We start from the raw sequence: 17253 nt of genomic DNA on the forward strand, positions 1-17253 counted from the left end.
TTGTTTGCAATATATTGTTTAAAATGACCCAATTTTGAAAATGAGTCTGCTTGTGTTACCTAATTTTGAGAGAGTTTGCTACCAACTGGACAATCTATTGTGCATTTTAATGGCATTTTTAAATTTTGATAAGAGCAGAAAGGGGAAGATTGGAAATAAAAGTGCTGATGAACTGACTCTGTAAGTACATTAGCAGGTAGATAAACCAAATGTATATTTTCCTGACAGAATTAAGGCTATACAAATGCATAATGGGCAGATGAGTTTATAGTTTGAAGAACTAAAACTGTGTATTTAACAAATGGCCTTCTCTGGCTCCAACTCTTTGACCCCTTAGGTGAACTCTTTCCAGTCTCTTAGAAGATAATTTCTGTAGACTACTGCCAAACGTTTTGGAAGAGTGCATTACGGTCAAAGCATTATCAGTTTACTGCTTAACAACACAGTTGTACTATTAAAACCAGTCTTTCAGAAATGGTTTGATTTCTTTGGTGAAGCACAAGTTAGTTATTTATCTTCTGTGTAGATATGTGATTTCCTTTTATTTTCCACTCTTCCATTAAAAAAAGCAGGCCTTGATCATATTATTTTCCAGTGTGTATGAATATGTGTGAAGTAAGTGTAACAAGGTAAGACAAAATATTTTTCATGCTGCCATTAACTCTCCTTTTGTAGGTGGTAAACAAAAAATGATCCTGAGAACCTACCATTACCATTCTTCTGTTCGCAGGAGTGGATTTATGAAGGAAAACTGTGTAGCTAGGTTAGAAAATAGGTAGAATTGTAAAGCAAATTGAAAGTGAAATAGTAATATCATATATGAAAGTTGGTTTTAAATAAACCTTTTAACTGTAGGAAAGTTCTGAACAGCACTGTCTTTCTTGCAGACATTGTTTCTTAAAGTAAATTGGAGTTACTGTATTTTGCTTACCTTCAGATTCAGATCAGTCACTATTGAGTGGTGAGGCTGGAGCTGCTTTCTGTGTAAATCCTTCTCTGTTTACTGAACTTATCCTTCTTTGAGTTACTGAACTCCAGCATTACTGAACTCCAGAAACTTTCAGAAAAAGTTTGCTAACTGTGGTGGAGTTGTTTCTTGCTTGACTATGAACAGAAAAGAAATCTTGAAGGCTGAGAGCCTCTGCTGTCTAAACTTTTGAGTACTTTTAAAGGAAGAGGAGCTGTAAGTGCTGGGGTCCGGAAGAGTTGGGACAAATCAGTATGGCAAGGGCCAGTTTCACTATTTTCATCTTCTACCTTTCTACTAGAGCTAGAAGAAATCTATTGGAAATAGTCAGATTCCAGATAAAAGTCTTGCATTTGGCCTCAATGCCTAGCAGGCATGAGTTGCATTTAAATGCTGACAGCACATTTGTCTGACTTCTGAATCAAAAACTAAAGTGGAGGAGTCAAGTGGGTAAATGTAAAGAATTATCTATTTGTGAGTTTACAGTTGTTGAATGACAGCTTTAAGAGGGTGTCATGATCAACACCCCAAGCCCATTGCAGTGGGTTGACCCTGTCTGGGTGCCACATGCCCACCAAAGCCTCTCTCTCACTCCCCTTCACAGCTGGACAGGGGAGAAAAAATACAACAAAGGGTTCATGGGTTAAGATAAGGATTGGGAAAGATCACTCACCAAATAACATGACAGGCAGAACAGACTCGAATTAAAGGTAATAATTGAATTTATTACTAACTAAATCAGAGCATGACAATGAGAAGCAAAATGAGACCTGAAAACACCTTCCCCCCCCCTCCCTCCTTCCCAGCTCTGCCTCCTCCCCCCAGGAGTGGTGCAGGGAGGTGGGAAATGGGGTTTGTGGTCAGTTCATCACATATCCCTGCTGCTGCTCAGGGAGAGGAGTCCTTCCCCTGCTGCAGCATGGAGTCTCCCCCATGGGAGAACTTCTCCAGAACTTCTCCGTGAACTTCTCCAGTGTGAGTCCATCCTGTGGGCAACAGTTCTCCATGAACTGCTGCAATGTCAGTCACTCTTCCATGGTGTGCAGTCCTTCAGCCACAGCCTGGTCCAGTGTGGCCTTCTCTCTCCATGAATTCACAGCCTCCTCTCAGGCATCCACCTGCTCTGGCCTGGGTCTCCTCCAGGGGCTGCAGGTGGATCTCTGCATTCCAGGGCCCTCCAGGGGCTGCAGAGCCACAGCTGCTCCCCATGTCTGCACCAGGGGCTGCAGGGGGACCTCAGCTCTGTCCCCTGGAGCACCTCCTGTCCTTCCTTCTGTGCTGACTTGGGTGTCTGTGGGGCTGTTCCCTCTGCTCTTCTCTGGTGGCAATTACAACTGCACAAACATTGGGTGGTTTTTGTCTTACATCTGGGTGGCAGTGAAATCAGGAAGCTACTTTTCTTGCCAAAGAACCAGTTAAATATAATATGATTATTTGTACTCAGGGAATTTATTTGTTGTAAAATTGAGCCATGCTCTATGCAAGATTTCTGTGGGCTTTGGCAGAATTCTGTTATAACCACTGCATGAAGTACAGTTTAGTTTGCCATGCTTTTTCTCTTGACATACTGTTCTCATGTGTCTGAAACGGAAAGAATACTGGATTAAAAGGATAATTTATTGTAATCAGTCTAGCAATTTAATACAATAGTTATTTATAAAGTAAACATTTTTAATGATTCCTCCCCAGCACCAGGTATGGCTGAATTGCTTGGCTGTCACAGTTGAGCACTCTGAAGTACCTGGTGTTCAGGACAGGGTTGGATTTATGTGTGTTTGATATCATCCATAGTTGGCTTATGGAGCAAGGTGACAATAATATTTATAATTTGCCTCTAACCATAAAATGCTTTCTCTCATGTGATTGCTAGTGTCAAATGCAAGAGTGCTCCTTATGCTTCCATTAGTAAAGAAAGAGTATGCCCCCTACTTCTTGTTTTGTCAGCACCTTTATCAGCATAGAGTGCTGAAGGAAATAATGTAATATGAATACAGGATGCATGAAAATGCTCAGTGTGAAGGCAGTGACATTGAGTTGGGAAATGCTGATGCTGGAGGATGATATTTCTAGAAAATGTGAACTTAAAAGAGACTTGCAGAGGAAATATTTTCCAAACCTGAAAGTGGTGATGGTTTCAGATATTCAGAGACACAGGACAGAACCTCACCCAGGAAAACAAGTGGGCAACAAAATGAGAATGGAGATGAAATAGATCAGTTGAACTCTAATGGAGGTAGGCTTGTCTGTGTTGCATCTTGCAATGAAGGGTGAGTGTAGTGGCTAAAAATTCCTGTGAAATGGCAGTGAACAGCATGTACTTGCAGAAGTGGAAATAAGGGTGGAATTGTTTTTCTGGACTGTTAAGGTGAAGATAAATGAGAAGATGATAGTGGGGAGATCTGAGGAGAACAATGCATTACCATCATGAGGGAAGAACTGGCTCTCTCAGCTTGCAGCTGGGTTAGCTGGAAGAGATGCAGAAGGGCTGCCAGAGGAAGGGAGCTGGTTATCAAGGTGTGCTGCAGCCTGAAATAATAAATAAATACTACTAATAAAGGTGAATACAGTGTGAAGATTGTGCAGAGGTATTGAGAGAATTCATATGGTAAAGTGAGACACTGAGTGGGGTACGAGAAAAACATCATCAAATGTGCTGGGATTTTTAGAAGTTATTTTCTAAGGGAAATGAGGCAAGGGAATGAGTGTTTGATTGTGGAGCAAAAATCAGTATTCATATAAGAATATTTCTCTGAAAAGTTTTACATAAGTAGGAGGTACTGCATGCAAAGTGGATGTGCTGGATAATTTTTGGGTTAATGGTGCTGCCGTTGGTACTATGGCATTCCATGATTCTGGTGTGGAAACAGTTGATTCATCAGAGTGGGATTTGCATACTAATTATAACATGGCTAATTATTGTATTTAAAAGGAGTATGCTGACATATTGGTATCTTTTCTCCTTCCCACATACCTTAGAAATACTTATTATTTAGATTTTTTTTTCCAATAATAAATATTGCAAAGCTGAACTTCCTCATATATCAGCAACTTGGACTTTAAGTGGAGATGGTGATAAAAAATAATTTAAGCATCTGTTGCTTATTCATATTTACCTCTTAACTGTAATGGTTAACCACAGCACAGTTTCTTGAGATAACACTTTATGGCACGGAAACACCTGGTTTGTATGTAGAGATTGCAAAATCATATTGTTGCGCATAACAGCTGTGCTATAAATTAGACCCAAGGATAGTGGGATGTGGCCAGCTTATGCTTCCTGATCTGTATTTCACATATGGTGTTCTGTTAGTCTTTTCTCTTTTTTTACAACTCTGCTTCCTGAAAATCTTTCCCAAAAAACTTTATTAATCTTTCTTTATTGATAAAAATCTGTATTTCTGTTTTGGCTTGTTTTCTGCAGGCAGCATCATAAAAATCAAGTGAAAATGGCCTTTAGCAATCTGACATCAAAGGCTATACTACTGTATGATGAATGGATTAAAGATGCTGGTGAGTCATTTAAATCTAAAACTTACTAACTCCCAATAATTTTGAATAGCAATGTGTAGCTATGCTAGGTGTGCTGTTTATCAACTTAGAAGTAGCTTTGTCATCCTGTGAATATTTGTAAGACTTGCCAGGTTACCTATTAACACGGCAGTCTAGTTTCTGCATTTTAAAATAAGAAGTAAACAAAACTCAGGTAGTTTATGGAATTAAAGTCAGAGTAAATAAAGTGCAGATAGGGATTCTCCTGTCAGTGTCTCTGGTTGCCTGAATATATAGTTTACTTTTTTCCTATCGTGCTGAATGTATAGTTTCAACTCTCTTTCGTTACCAAACAATTGCATTTTATCAGTTAATTAATGCACATTGCTTCTTGCATTTTGCTTTTGCAAAGTGGAAAAAAGAACCCAAGCCCTGATAAGTTTCAGTATTTTGAAATTAATCCTCAGAGTAATTAACTCTGTCACAGTGGTAATTTGAAAAGGGATGTTTGTCTCTTGTTGCAGTTAGTAAGGGATATTAATCACACTTTGATTTTATGTTGCCACTCTCTTATTCTGTTTGCTTACCAAAAGCTGATAGAGAAGACCTCAATTTTGGTGTTAAGACCCATCACTCTCAGTGTTTCTTGCTGTGGTAGACAGATAGTGACAGGGATTAGCTAATTCCTGGAAAAAAAAATGAGATGTGGTTAAGGTTATATATATATGATTACTGATTTATCTTTTCTAGCATAGCTGAGCACCACTTTGCTTGTTCTGTAAAAGCACAGCCTGCAAGTGAGCAGGGAGTTTAAGTAGTATGACTCATGGGATGAAGTGTATTGGGAGGGAGCGAGCATTTCTGCTGCAGTGTCCATGACTCCAGAACCTGAGTTGTGTCCATGCCCAACAGTGCTTGTATTTGGCATTTTGTGTCATAGTGTTAGTGGTGGAACGTGGTTTTCTCGGGATCAGGCTGGGAAGAACAGCGGGAAAGGTTTGGTAGGAGCAGGGCAAGGGTGGATACAACAAAAACAGTCAGCTGTGAAGAGATGGTGGTTCTCCTGCAGCATACACAAGCAGATTCCTCATGCTGTGGGTCACAGTCCTCCTTGGTCTGTGGGCAGCAGCACTGGCACATGACAAGCTCTGAGCAGCATTGTAATGTGCTCTCCTCCTCAATCTGTTTTTACACTTCCAGTGGCTGTTAACCACATCAGAAGGTTTCATGAGTGAAAGGTTGCTTGAATGCTGTGGGTTGAAAATTCGCTGACTTGAAACATTTGGCTATGAATTAAACACTTGACAAAAATAACACTAGTATAATTTTACCCTTAAAATACTGCAGCAAACCATGAAAGCAACAGAAAGCAATCCGTAGTTAAGTTTGGGATCATTCTGAGCCAAATCTTCCAAAAGTCTATGTAAAGAAAATGAAAGAAAATAAAAATTACATGAGGTTTGTGTAAGTTCACCTGCTTATGGAGAAATGTGGCAGTCTTTGATGATCTGGGACTCTGTGATGAACTACAGAAGGGTGCAGTGAAATCATGGTGATGCTCAGATGAATTACCTGCCAGCCTCATCTGCAGGGAGAGGGAGTGGGGTGTGCTTAGGAGGAGGTGTCTCTGCAATACAGCTCTCTGGCACAACTGTGGAATAACTTGCAACATTTGCTTGTTGTATTATAACTTTCTTGTCGTATGAAAGTGTGTGCTTTGTTGTGCTGTAAAGACAGAAAATCATGTCGCTCGTGAGTCTGTGTCTCCTTTTCATTATATGTGAAGAAAGAAGCGCTGAGTCCTACATGGGTTAAATCATGTTATCCAGTCAGTATGGATTTGAGGTGAATGGACTCTGAAATGTGATCAGGGACAGAAAAACCTAGACTATCAGGAATTAAATACTTTTCTGTAGCTGTTTTAGTAAGTACTGTAAACCTCTGATTTTTTTTTCTCCCTCTACCCCCTCTAGATCCAAGACTGGAAGGCTGGCCACTCATGTCTTCACCTTTTCCAACAACTTTTATCATTGGAACCTACGTTTATTTTGTCACTTCCTTGGGACCCAAACTCATGGAAAATAAAAAACCTTTTGAACTCAGGCAGATCATGACATTTTATAATTTTAGCGTGGTAGCCCTCTCTTTATATATGACTTATGAAGTAAGTACTATGTTTGTAATGTATTTATATATTTCATGTCTTAACAACTAACTTTTAATAAATTTATTAATATAATTCCTACACTGCAATTCTCAAAAAAATGTTATTGTCATGGCAGTAATTATCATCCTCCAAGCTGTATGCTAAACTTGTAATTCTTGGAAAAAGAGAATAAGTCATACCCAGAAAGAGAGAACATGAAACATTTTGTGTTATTATATATAATTTAAAAAGTCTGAAGTTTTCATCATTTAAATTCTTTGTACTGCATCAGGAAAAGCAGACAATATGCTTTTCTTAGTATTTTGTAATTGTTTCTGTCCTCCTAGGTGATAATGTGACAACCTGCCCTTAAGGGAAGGAACAACAACTGATATTTCAAACAGTGTATAGAGTATGTCTACTATGAAATAATCTTCAGTTAGATCTGCCTTTTAAATGACAGAAATCAGTGACAGAGGTTAACAAAATCTAATTCAAGGCATTTTTGTCCTTTAAATGAAGAAACAAAACCCCTCTGAACAAAAAACCTCTAACATCTACCCCCTGCTTTCCCCCACTAAGCCCAAATTGTTAGTATCTTTAACACTGCTTTTCCCCACAACCCCAAAATAGCAAATTCTCTTTTTTTTTTTCAAAAGCAATGTTGAGATTTTGCTGGTGTTGGGCTTTATTTGTTTATTGGGATTTGGTGGGCTTTGGTGGAGTTTTTCGAAGTGTAGCTATTTGTTGATGGTATTGTGTGAATGACAGCCTTACACATTTGCTTGGCGAAGCACCACTGTGCTGGTACTGACCCTGTGTGTGACTCCCAGGCCATGTGGCTATTTCAGGCTTGGCAAACTAGTAATAAAAAGCTGTCAGATTTTTTATTGTGCCAAACTGGCAGGATATATTCCTGTTAGCTTAATTTGCATGAATCTTATCATGAGTTACAGTGAACTACCCGACATTTCTTCCAAGCTCTCTAAAGGCACTGCAGCAGCAGCTATTTTGTGTCATGACTTCATGAAAGGTGGTGGGCAAGATGAACACTTTTGCTATTTAGACAATTTTTTGGAATTTAGTTCCAAGTTTGGTTTTCGTTATAAACCTCAGAAGCAAACAAACAAAAAAAAACACCAAAAAACCCACAAAGAAACAATAAGAAAAAAATTAAACTTCTATTAGTGTCTGACACTGGCACAGTATTCAATAAGTCTGCTGTCAAGACTTCCATGTTACAATTTCATGAAAGAGTGCATGGACAGAGTGTAACCAGTTGAATGCCTGCTATTGTCTGGCGGTCAGCAGGAAGCTAATTATTCCCCTTTTTGGAACCAAGTCATTTGGTGGGTGTTCTAGTGCTGGTGTTCTAAAGAAACTTATTTTTTTTAAGCAATCAGTTCTTCCTCAATCAGGAAGTTAAACGGGCTAAAGCCTGCTTCAGTTAGGAGTGGTGAAGCTCTTACCGTGGATGAGTGGATGATGATAATGGGAAACATCATGAAGGTATAAAATAAAATACAGATGTCATAGTGGCTGGCAGTAGAATAAGCCAACTATAATACTAATATTGTTGCTCTTGTCCAAACTTTAATATATTCCAAGGGAAAAGATTATATTATATTTGGTACATATAGTCCTTTGGTCATGTGCTCTCAGTTGTAGCTTTTCGTCACGCATATGAGTGGAAAACTAATTGAACCATGAAGTTTAACTAAGCAGAATTTTAGAGACTATGGTATTAAATATACATCATGCATATTGATTTGTTCCTTGTCTTTAATGATAATTAGCAATGGCTTTCTGTTGTGCTGGTTTTGTTAGAGTATTAAGATGCTGTGTTGTATTCCTTTTTGTATTAAGATAGTTAGCTGTGATAGCAATTTTAAAAATAATTATATTTGGTTTTGTGGTCTTACTTACACAGTAAGTTGTTTTTTAACACTGGTTTTGAGATGCATCTCTTTCTTCTCTTCAGTTACTAAAGCTGAAATAATGGGTGTAGGAAGAAAATTCTTGTCTATGGGTGTGGTCCTGGAATTAGAAATTCATTAATCTGCAACAGCAAAGGATTTTTGTGGTAGCTATCCCACACACAGGTAGATGATTGACAAAGTTGCTGATTTAAGGTGTTTTTAATATTGTTTTTCCCCTCCTGCTTAGTGATTGAAAAAGTAATCCAAAATTAATGAATTTTTCAAAAGATGTGAAGTTAATCTTTGCCCTTTTTTTCCTCCAGTTTCTTATGTCAGGCTGGGCCACAGGATACTCATTCCGGTGCGATATCGTTGACTACTCAAGGTCACCAACAGCTCTGAGAGTAAGTTGCCAAAGACAAAGGTGAACTGTTTTCATAGAACAATAGACTGGTTCGGGGTGGAAGTGACCTTGGAGATCATCTAGTTCCAATGCCCCTGATATGAGCAAGGACAACTTCCACTAGACCAAGTTGCTCAAAGTAGTGTGTTGTACATTTACTTTAGTTTTAGAAATGCTTTTTGAACAGCCTGCTTTTTGAATGCACTGTTGTAGAGTGGAATGCACTAAATGGAAATATCCTCTTGCATAATGCAGAGCAAGTGAGTTAACTGGAGGGATGGTTGGAGAAAGAGGCAAGGAATTCATTGGCTTGTTTTTGTTGGTTTTAAAATTCCCTTAAGTTTAAAGAAAAAATAGTCAAACTATACATTTAAATATTTCTATCAACCTTGGAACATCACTTGGCCCAATACTTTCTTTTATATAGATACTCATTTGTCCTGCTATGACTTTTATGTTTTGACAATTTGATTTTTATTCTTGCAGATGGTGCGAACTTGTTGGCTTTACTTCTTTTCCAAGTTCATTGAATTATTAGACACTGTAAGTATTTGTAGCCTAATAAAAGAAGTGGTTCTGTTTTCTTTTCACAGCAGAAGAACTGGTACTGTTCAGAGTTTAGGATATAAGTTGCTCCAATCTTCAATTATTAGAATACCATCACAATGTTTACCCCTCTTGTCTCTTTGTATCTCATTGTCTTTTTAACACTGTTCTTCCTTCACTATCAGGAAAAATATTAATGAGGGAACAACAATATTTAGGAAGTCTGGATAACTTGCCTAACAGCTGAGTACACTAATCTGTTATGCTTGTCTCAACACTGCAGATAAAAACCAGTTGATCATGCTGAATATTTTTTTCTTCAGATTTTATCTTCCCCATTCATATCATCAGCAGCTCTGAATGCAGGACAAAATTGCCATACCTACTTGCTCTAAATTCCTGAGATTGTCTTGGGTGTTGTGATTATAAAGATGTTTGAGGTCAGGCTGGCACTCTAACCTCATCCAAGCAAAGTCTGAGCAGCAATGCACTGAAGCAGAATGCAGACCTCGCTCAGTACCAGCAGCTGTTTTCCCAAGACTGGCACCAGATATTACTGACTGAGGTATTTTCAAAACAGCTTCTGAGTGTTGGAATTAGCTGCAGGTTTTGCCCTGTTGTTTGACATGCAATAGTGATGGTTTAGGAGCTGACTCATGAGCAGTGAGGATGTTCTACATCCTCTGAACAAGCTGGCTGTCTGACTTTTCATCTGCAAATGTTCATGATTCAACACTGGGAGATCTTACTGACTAAACCAAATGGAATGGTAATGGAAGTGTCAGGAATGCTAAAACTGGAAAATCCTGACTTGTATATTCCTCTATTTGCCTTTATTCCACACAGGTTATAGTGCTCCTTTTTAATTAGTCACAAGCCTAATTTTTAAAGAAAATTGTTTTGTTTGAATACAGACAACTAGGCACTTGTTTTTCATCAGCTTTTTTGTTTTATTGCAAAGGTAAATTCTTAGCTGTATTTAAATCAGCTGATTCCAAATGTTTTCTCTGGCACACCAGACTTCTTCTGTGTTTGTTTGCTTGCCATCTGATACTACCCTTTCCATGACCTGATTTCTTACATGTTTTTGCTGTCTTCCCTTAACATTTCCCTTGATGCCTGCCCTTTAAAATGGAGCCTGTCAATATCATTTAAGAATACCTACATATATTTTGTACAATTTTAATGTTTTCCAATGGTAGCTAAGTCAGAGTTCATAATAAAGTGCTATTTTTCTAACATAGTTTAGTCCTTCAGGTAATTTTCTCAAATGGCCTTTCATTAATGGTTCAGGGGCTTAAAATCTGATGCTTGTAGAGACTTCTCAGTCCAGGCAAGTCCATCTTACATGGTTTGTTGCACATGTAGCTGATGGCTCTACCTTTGACATTTGGTTTCAAAGCTTGCTTTGGCTTTTGACATTTCACAGGTGGATTTTACTTATTGGTTTTAAGTTTTTTTGGAAACTAGTTTGCATAGCCAGACAGTTGCTCAGTTTTCCTTCTTCTCCCAACACTATAACTGTGAAGAACTTTTAAATGTACAGTATGAGCAACCAGCACTGATGTGTATATCTTCCTTTAAATATGTTGGACTTGATTATTTTCTGTAACATTCTATTCATTAAAAATCTGTTTCAGATATTTTTTGTGCTGCGTAAGAAAAACAACCAAGTTACATTCCTGCATGTCTTTCATCATTCCATCATGCCATGGACCTGGTGGTTTGGAGTCAAATTTGCCGCAGGTATGGAGAGAGAGTGGAGTTTAGGTTGAACATATCTTCTGGTAATGAAAGTTACCTATGGTAGACAAAAAAAAAAAGAAAGAGAATTACACACCTTGGAAACATCAGTGTTTTTAAATTTAGACTTCTGCAGTATTTTTTGGAACAACTGAGATCACCGTAATTATTTAAATGGGTGGGGATTACTCCTTTTTCCTATTTGACAGCATTTTGTTCAGTGTTGATTTCTTATGGGGAGAAGAGGTGCAGAGAAGGGAGTTGGGTACAAGCAAAAACCATTATTAGATGAAAAAGAGAAGTCACTGAAAAAGCATAAGTGCTAAGGCAGATCATGAAGTAAATAACTCTGTTGAAACTGCTTCAATGTCAGAACCCCTTCAACCCCTAAAATGTTAGAATGGAGTTGGAGGGGAGGACTACATTCATTTTTTTTCCTGTTTGAGAAATTACTTGGTCTTTGTTGCAGTTTCTTTTACTGGCTTTAGGTAGCATATGTGGGATTTATATACACCTGATACTTCAGCTTTCATAAAACTACAGAAATATTTTCTGGACCTTCTTTACTAAAGAAACATATTTGAATTGTTTTGAATTTAAATTCTTTGACCACTATCAGCTTACCTTCACTTTTCCTTTCCTGCTCAGTGTGTCTTTGCATGCATTTTCCTATGCCACATTACCAGTGTGTGCCACTAATAAATACAACTTGCCATGAGAATACTCTGAAAAGCGCAGAGTGGAGAAATGCACAGGCATTTATGAATCCATTTCTGGGACAGCTTAGGGTTTTTTAGGAGTTTCTACTGAGAAATAGCGGGGTTTCATACATGTTTACCTAGAAATATGTTTTGTGGGGTTTTTTTTCTTTTTTTGTCCCAGAAAATTTGTGATGAATTGATGAAGCAGTTATTCCATTGCTTTTCAGTCTGATCTGTTAGTGTCTATTTTATGTCTGGTTTTTTTCTGGAATGGTCCAGAAAGCAGTCTAGAAAATTTGTACATCTTTTGAACTTTTCCAGTGTGCAGCTTTTCCTTGTGTATAAATGGATATACCTCTGTTGTATTTGTTAAGTTCCTGTTATTAGGAAAGTGCTGAATTGATTGCCTATTTCTCAAATCTTGCCAAGTGACTGGTATTAAGTTAATAATAAAACTGTGAATGGTTGTCTCAGCATACACTCCAGTGTGTTTATAGGTCTGCAGAGGGAAACCTGCAGCAAATAACAGTTCCTCCTCTTCAACCTTGAAAATTTTCCACTTATAGGTGATTAACTTTCTCCTTTTTATCTGGATGTTGGATCAGTATACCAGCTACAGGCTTCTGATTTTGCATCGGATTCAAATTTCCCATGTGATAATTTGACAAATACTTTCAGCAAAGTGTGTAAGAATTGTTTTGTCCCCTGCTAGTAATAGTCCCTCACATTTATGCAGAGCTGTGTGTATTCCAAAAACTCTATTGCTTATCTTTACATTTATCTTTCCAAATACTCTTGTTTGATAAGTTTAATTTTTTTCCAAGAATTTCAGTCCTGCTGATGTTTACTTTATATTCAATTTCATCAGTGCTTGTCCTTCTAAACAGCAGCATCTGTAAAGTTTTCAACTTGTTTGTAAAATACCAACAGTTATGGATGGAGTTGCTATTTTTTCTCTGATCTGATATAAATAGAGAATTATAAAATGATGCTTAGTGTTATTTTTTGGAGCATATTTTTGTACTGTTGTGTAGGTTCCTTTTTTCTCTCCTTTAGCTATTTATTTTTTCTTCTGCATATTCACTGCACAAGCCAAAAAAAGTATGTATATTTGAACTGTAAGAACATTCAAATTATTTTTAAAAATACAAATAGCTAAGTTTCAAAGAAAGTTTGCAATCACAGCTGGAGGAGTTATGCCTTCTCAAGCTGGAAGATTAGTGTGAGCTACTAAAAACACAAAATATGTTTTATTTTTAATTGGAATGATTCTAAATGGGAAAATGGCACTCTTTTTCTCACTAAATGTCTCCTTTTATGTCATCTTGTTTTCTTTTTGATGATCATTGTTTTCATGTCCATGTTTCTTTTAAAAATACTTTGCTGTCTGCTGCTTCTTGGATCATTTTTACCCCTAATTTATTACATTCATTAAAATAAAGCTACTTTGAGCAGGATCATGTAGCTCCATGGTTAATCCAATGAAAAAGGAAGTATTTCCTTACTTGTTCTTTGAAATGCTCATGCGTTAATGGTTTGTCATAAATTTATCCCAGAATGGGCCCTACTTAAGTTTCCCTTTCACTGTTAGTATGTTTTGAGATTGACAATGGATCTGTGAGACACTTGTCTATGATTATGAAAACTTACTGTCTGAAACTATTTCATTCCCTGTGAATCTACAAATCTGTATTGAGAAGAGACTTATTACTTATCCTCTACAACTTTTGGAAGTTCATCATGATGTCTAGAAAGGAGGCAAAAAACAGGAGGAATGCTTTCTACCAACTTTTCTATGTCTCTATCAAATATAGGTTTTAATAAAAAATAATAAAAAATGAACCCAAAGAACAAAAAATTCCACCCTTTTCTGAGACAAAAAACTGATGTGATCCATCAGAACTGGTATCAATGCAATTCAGGTAAAGTACCTTGAGGGTTAGTCAAAGTCTAGGTTTTGTGGTACATGTTTTTCATACCCTGGCTCAAGACAACCTGTAGGACCTCAGTGGCTTTTAAATACCTCCTGTATTACCTACTGTAATACCTACTACCATGTCTTGTTTTTTTACAGGTGGTTTAGGAACATTTCATGCTTTGCTGAACTGTATTGTGCATGTTGTCATGTACACTTACTATGGAATCTGTTCTTTGGGACCAGCCTATCATAAATATTTGTGGTGGAAAAAGTACATGACAACTATACAACTTGTGAGTAACTGTCTTTGACATAAGCACCTCTCAAAAACCTGATTGCAGCTAACACGGATTAAAAGCAATAAATTTGTCCTTTCAGTTATGCCCATGTGTGGAGCTTACAGTTGGTATAAGATTTACTAATGTTTTAATTGAGGATAACAAAAGGTTTGAGCTCTCCACAGTAATATATCTGCCAACTTCAGCATTCACTGTAATCACAGATTTAGACAAATAAGCTTTTCAGTTATGCAGTACTTGGTAAATATATTTACAAGACTCATTGCTTGTATAAAAATTATTAAAATATAACTTTACACCAAGAAAATACAATTAATGTACAGAATACACATGTAACTAGTAACTACATGTAACATGTAGTAAGGAAAGGGAAAAAGTATGTATTTACAACTTGATGTTCTTCCATAGAAAATGTTTGTGTTTAGAAAATTTACTTCTCTTTAATGGTCTCTCCAGAGCACTAAAAAATACCCACTCTTGCAGTGTGGGTATATTAAGTGTTTTATCCGCTTTAGGTCACTTTCAAAAGGTTGCTCTTCTGAGTGCTTTTTCATGCCCACCTCATTTAATGGGTGAATTTTCAATATTCAGTTTCTGGCTAAACAAATGGCTTAGAATGAGCAAAGATGCTGATGAAGGAGGTAAAGGAGCACCCTGTCTGCTTGCACCAGGGCTGGTTTTGGTAGAATAGTTCATGTAACCATGTGCAACTCTGAATAATGTAGCCTGAATATTTATAACTTGGTCTTTTTGACCTAGAGGCACTACCAGTGGACTTTTAACTTGGACTTCATGTGGAGTGTATTTTTGTGACATACTAGTGTGCAGGGAAGGCAGGGAAGGTGGGAATTATTGTTCCTTAACCCTGTAATGGTTACTTTCTTTTCTTTTTTTTTTTTTTTCCTGGCTAATTTTTCTAAAGGAGCCTCCCATTTGTCACTAGACGAACACTGTCTGTCTCCTTCCTTTTTATCTGAACTGGCCAGAGTAGAATCCTAATCTATTACACTCAGTTTCTTAGTTTGTCCCAGACTCTCTCTTCCTTTTTTATGTAAACCTGTTTTTCAGTGGAATAATATTTTGGGAAGATGGGCTACAAAGGTGCATCTGTGTCGTATTAGGAAGTTGTATTGATGTCCCTGTTGCTCCTTGCTTTCCACCCACTTCACCTCTACTATCTGTTTTTCAACAAACAACCTATGCTGAAATTTTTTAAACTTCTGTAGTAAGATTGCAATTTATTTTAAAAGTATTTATTTTCTTCACCTTTTTCCTCCAGGTCCAGTTTATTATGATTACAGTCCATATAGGACAAATCTACATCATGGATGATTGTCCGTACCAGTATCCAATTTTCATGTTTATTATCTGGCTCTATGGCTCCATGTTTTTAGTCTTGTTTCTCCACTTCTGGTACCATGCTTACACGAAGGGACAAAGACTGCCAAAAATGGCAAGAAATGGCATCAGCAAAGATCAGTGAAACAAATTCTTGTCTCTAAAACCAAAGAAGTATATATGTCAATGGGGAAACTTGCACTACTTGACAATCAAGACGTTTAGGTGCGCACACTACATGGTGTATATTTTGTATGTTTTCTTCCAAAACAGAATTTGTATTTTTACCGTAAGTTATTTGGGATTCAGAACATGGGAGTGGGGAAGAACTGCAGATCTCTGATTAAAAAAGACAGGGATCTCTATCTAGAAAATGCACAAAAATACAGATAATTGGAAAAACTAAAATGTGTATGACAAGTACTGAGTACTTTGAACACACTTTGAGGGGGATAAAAAATACTTCACTTTTAATGCTGTAAGTTGCTAAAACTGTCAGCTGCATTTTATTATAAGAATGATTCTTCAGTAATACTGTTTATAGAATCTAAGGCATATTAATATAGTTAATACATAAACATTGTTACATCTGTTTATAAACTGTATTACTTTAAAGGAAGGATTGTGTTAATCTGTCAAAACATAGCGTTTCATTTGAAGATCACAGATTTTTGGATATACTGTCTTTTACTAGGAGAACTGAATTCATTTCATGTTCTACTCAGTTGAACATTATCGTAAATGTTGGAAAGCTACTAATATGGGGATTATCTGAATTGTCTTGTAGCATAGTGATCAAAACATCTTACTGATTTGTTCACTGTAGTAGCCAAATGTTCTTATTATTCAATGTGTCTATGAATATACTTTAAATTGCTAGCCTGTGCTGTTTGTGAAGTGGGGCTAGGTGGATTATGGAATCTTTTAATTCAATAGCCAAAATCTTAGTAGTCAAATAAAATGTAAAAAAAATTGATTTAATGATTTAAGCTGAAATGTTGCCTATTGTGATTGTACTGTGCTCTACTTTCTTGCATTTCCATTATCTATTGAAATACATGTCTAGAAAGAGTTTGTGTCATCTTGTTTTTTTTGTTATTGCGTCTTGTTTTTATCAGCTGAAGGTTAGTTACTCCAGTTACCTTGTCTGGAACCAGGCAAAAAAAATATGCGACATTCTCTAAGCTTCTGGAAGTGGGGCAGGCAGTGGTGACTGGGCATGGCTCCATTCTGTGTAGAATTACCCAGTATGTTGTTTTCCAAGGTTAGGAAGATTGTTAGGGTCACATTTGTGTAGAAATCAAAAGAACTTGCTATTTGCAAGTTGTGTTTGTACTGCATGAGTTTATTAAAGAAATTGGTGCATGCAACAGACCTGGAAATGAGGAATCAAATGTGTTTAGATTAATGTTACTATTAAAGGTACTGTTTTCTACAACACTAGAAAAAAAGTAACTTGCAATATTTGCTTTTTACTTGATCTGATCTGTGGGATTTTCAAATACTCAAGACTTTGAGGCAGATTTTAATAGCCTCCCTGTTGCATAATTCCAAGAATGTAAGCTTTGTTACCTGAACACTTTCATTTTACTGACATTTACGGTGCATTGTAAATGCTAAAGGAATGTAAACTTTAGGTTGGACATGAGACGCAAATGTTTTCTTTTGAGATTACATCAAGTTCTTTAAAGCATATACTTCATCTATTCACTATTTAGTCCCTGTAGCTGTTGGCTCTCATGGCAGCTTGAAAGTAGACCTCAAAGTATTGGGATGACTTGAGA

The 17253-nt window shown here is 37.0% G+C and overlaps 1 protein-coding gene across 1 annotated transcript in view; it reads left to right on the forward strand.

Annotated features, from left to right (window-relative positions):
- ELOVL7 (ELOVL fatty acid elongase 7) overlaps positions 1 to 16487 on the forward strand; it is a 31181-nt gene extending 14694 nt beyond the window's left edge. Inside the window, exons 2-8 of the mRNA XM_030968783.1 lie at positions 4389 to 4477; positions 6430 to 6620; positions 8845 to 8925; positions 9411 to 9467; positions 11111 to 11216; positions 13989 to 14125; positions 15411 to 16487. Of these exons, the coding sequence (XP_030824643.1) occupies positions 4414 to 4477; positions 6430 to 6620; positions 8845 to 8925; positions 9411 to 9467; positions 11111 to 11216; positions 13989 to 14125; positions 15411 to 15614 (840 nt within the window). The 5' untranslated portion in view covers positions 4389 to 4413 and the 3' untranslated portion in view covers positions 15615 to 16487. The remainder of the gene's footprint in view (positions 1 to 4388; positions 4478 to 6429; positions 6621 to 8844; positions 8926 to 9410; positions 9468 to 11110; positions 11217 to 13988; positions 14126 to 15410) is intronic.
- Positions 16488 to 17253: the final 766 nt, after the last annotated feature.

Source organism: Camarhynchus parvulus, chromosome Z, assembly GCF_901933205.1.
Source record: "Camarhynchus parvulus chromosome Z, STF_HiC, whole genome shotgun sequence".
In the NCBI taxonomy this organism is placed as follows: domain Eukaryota; kingdom Metazoa; phylum Chordata; class Aves; order Passeriformes; family Thraupidae; genus Camarhynchus; species Camarhynchus parvulus.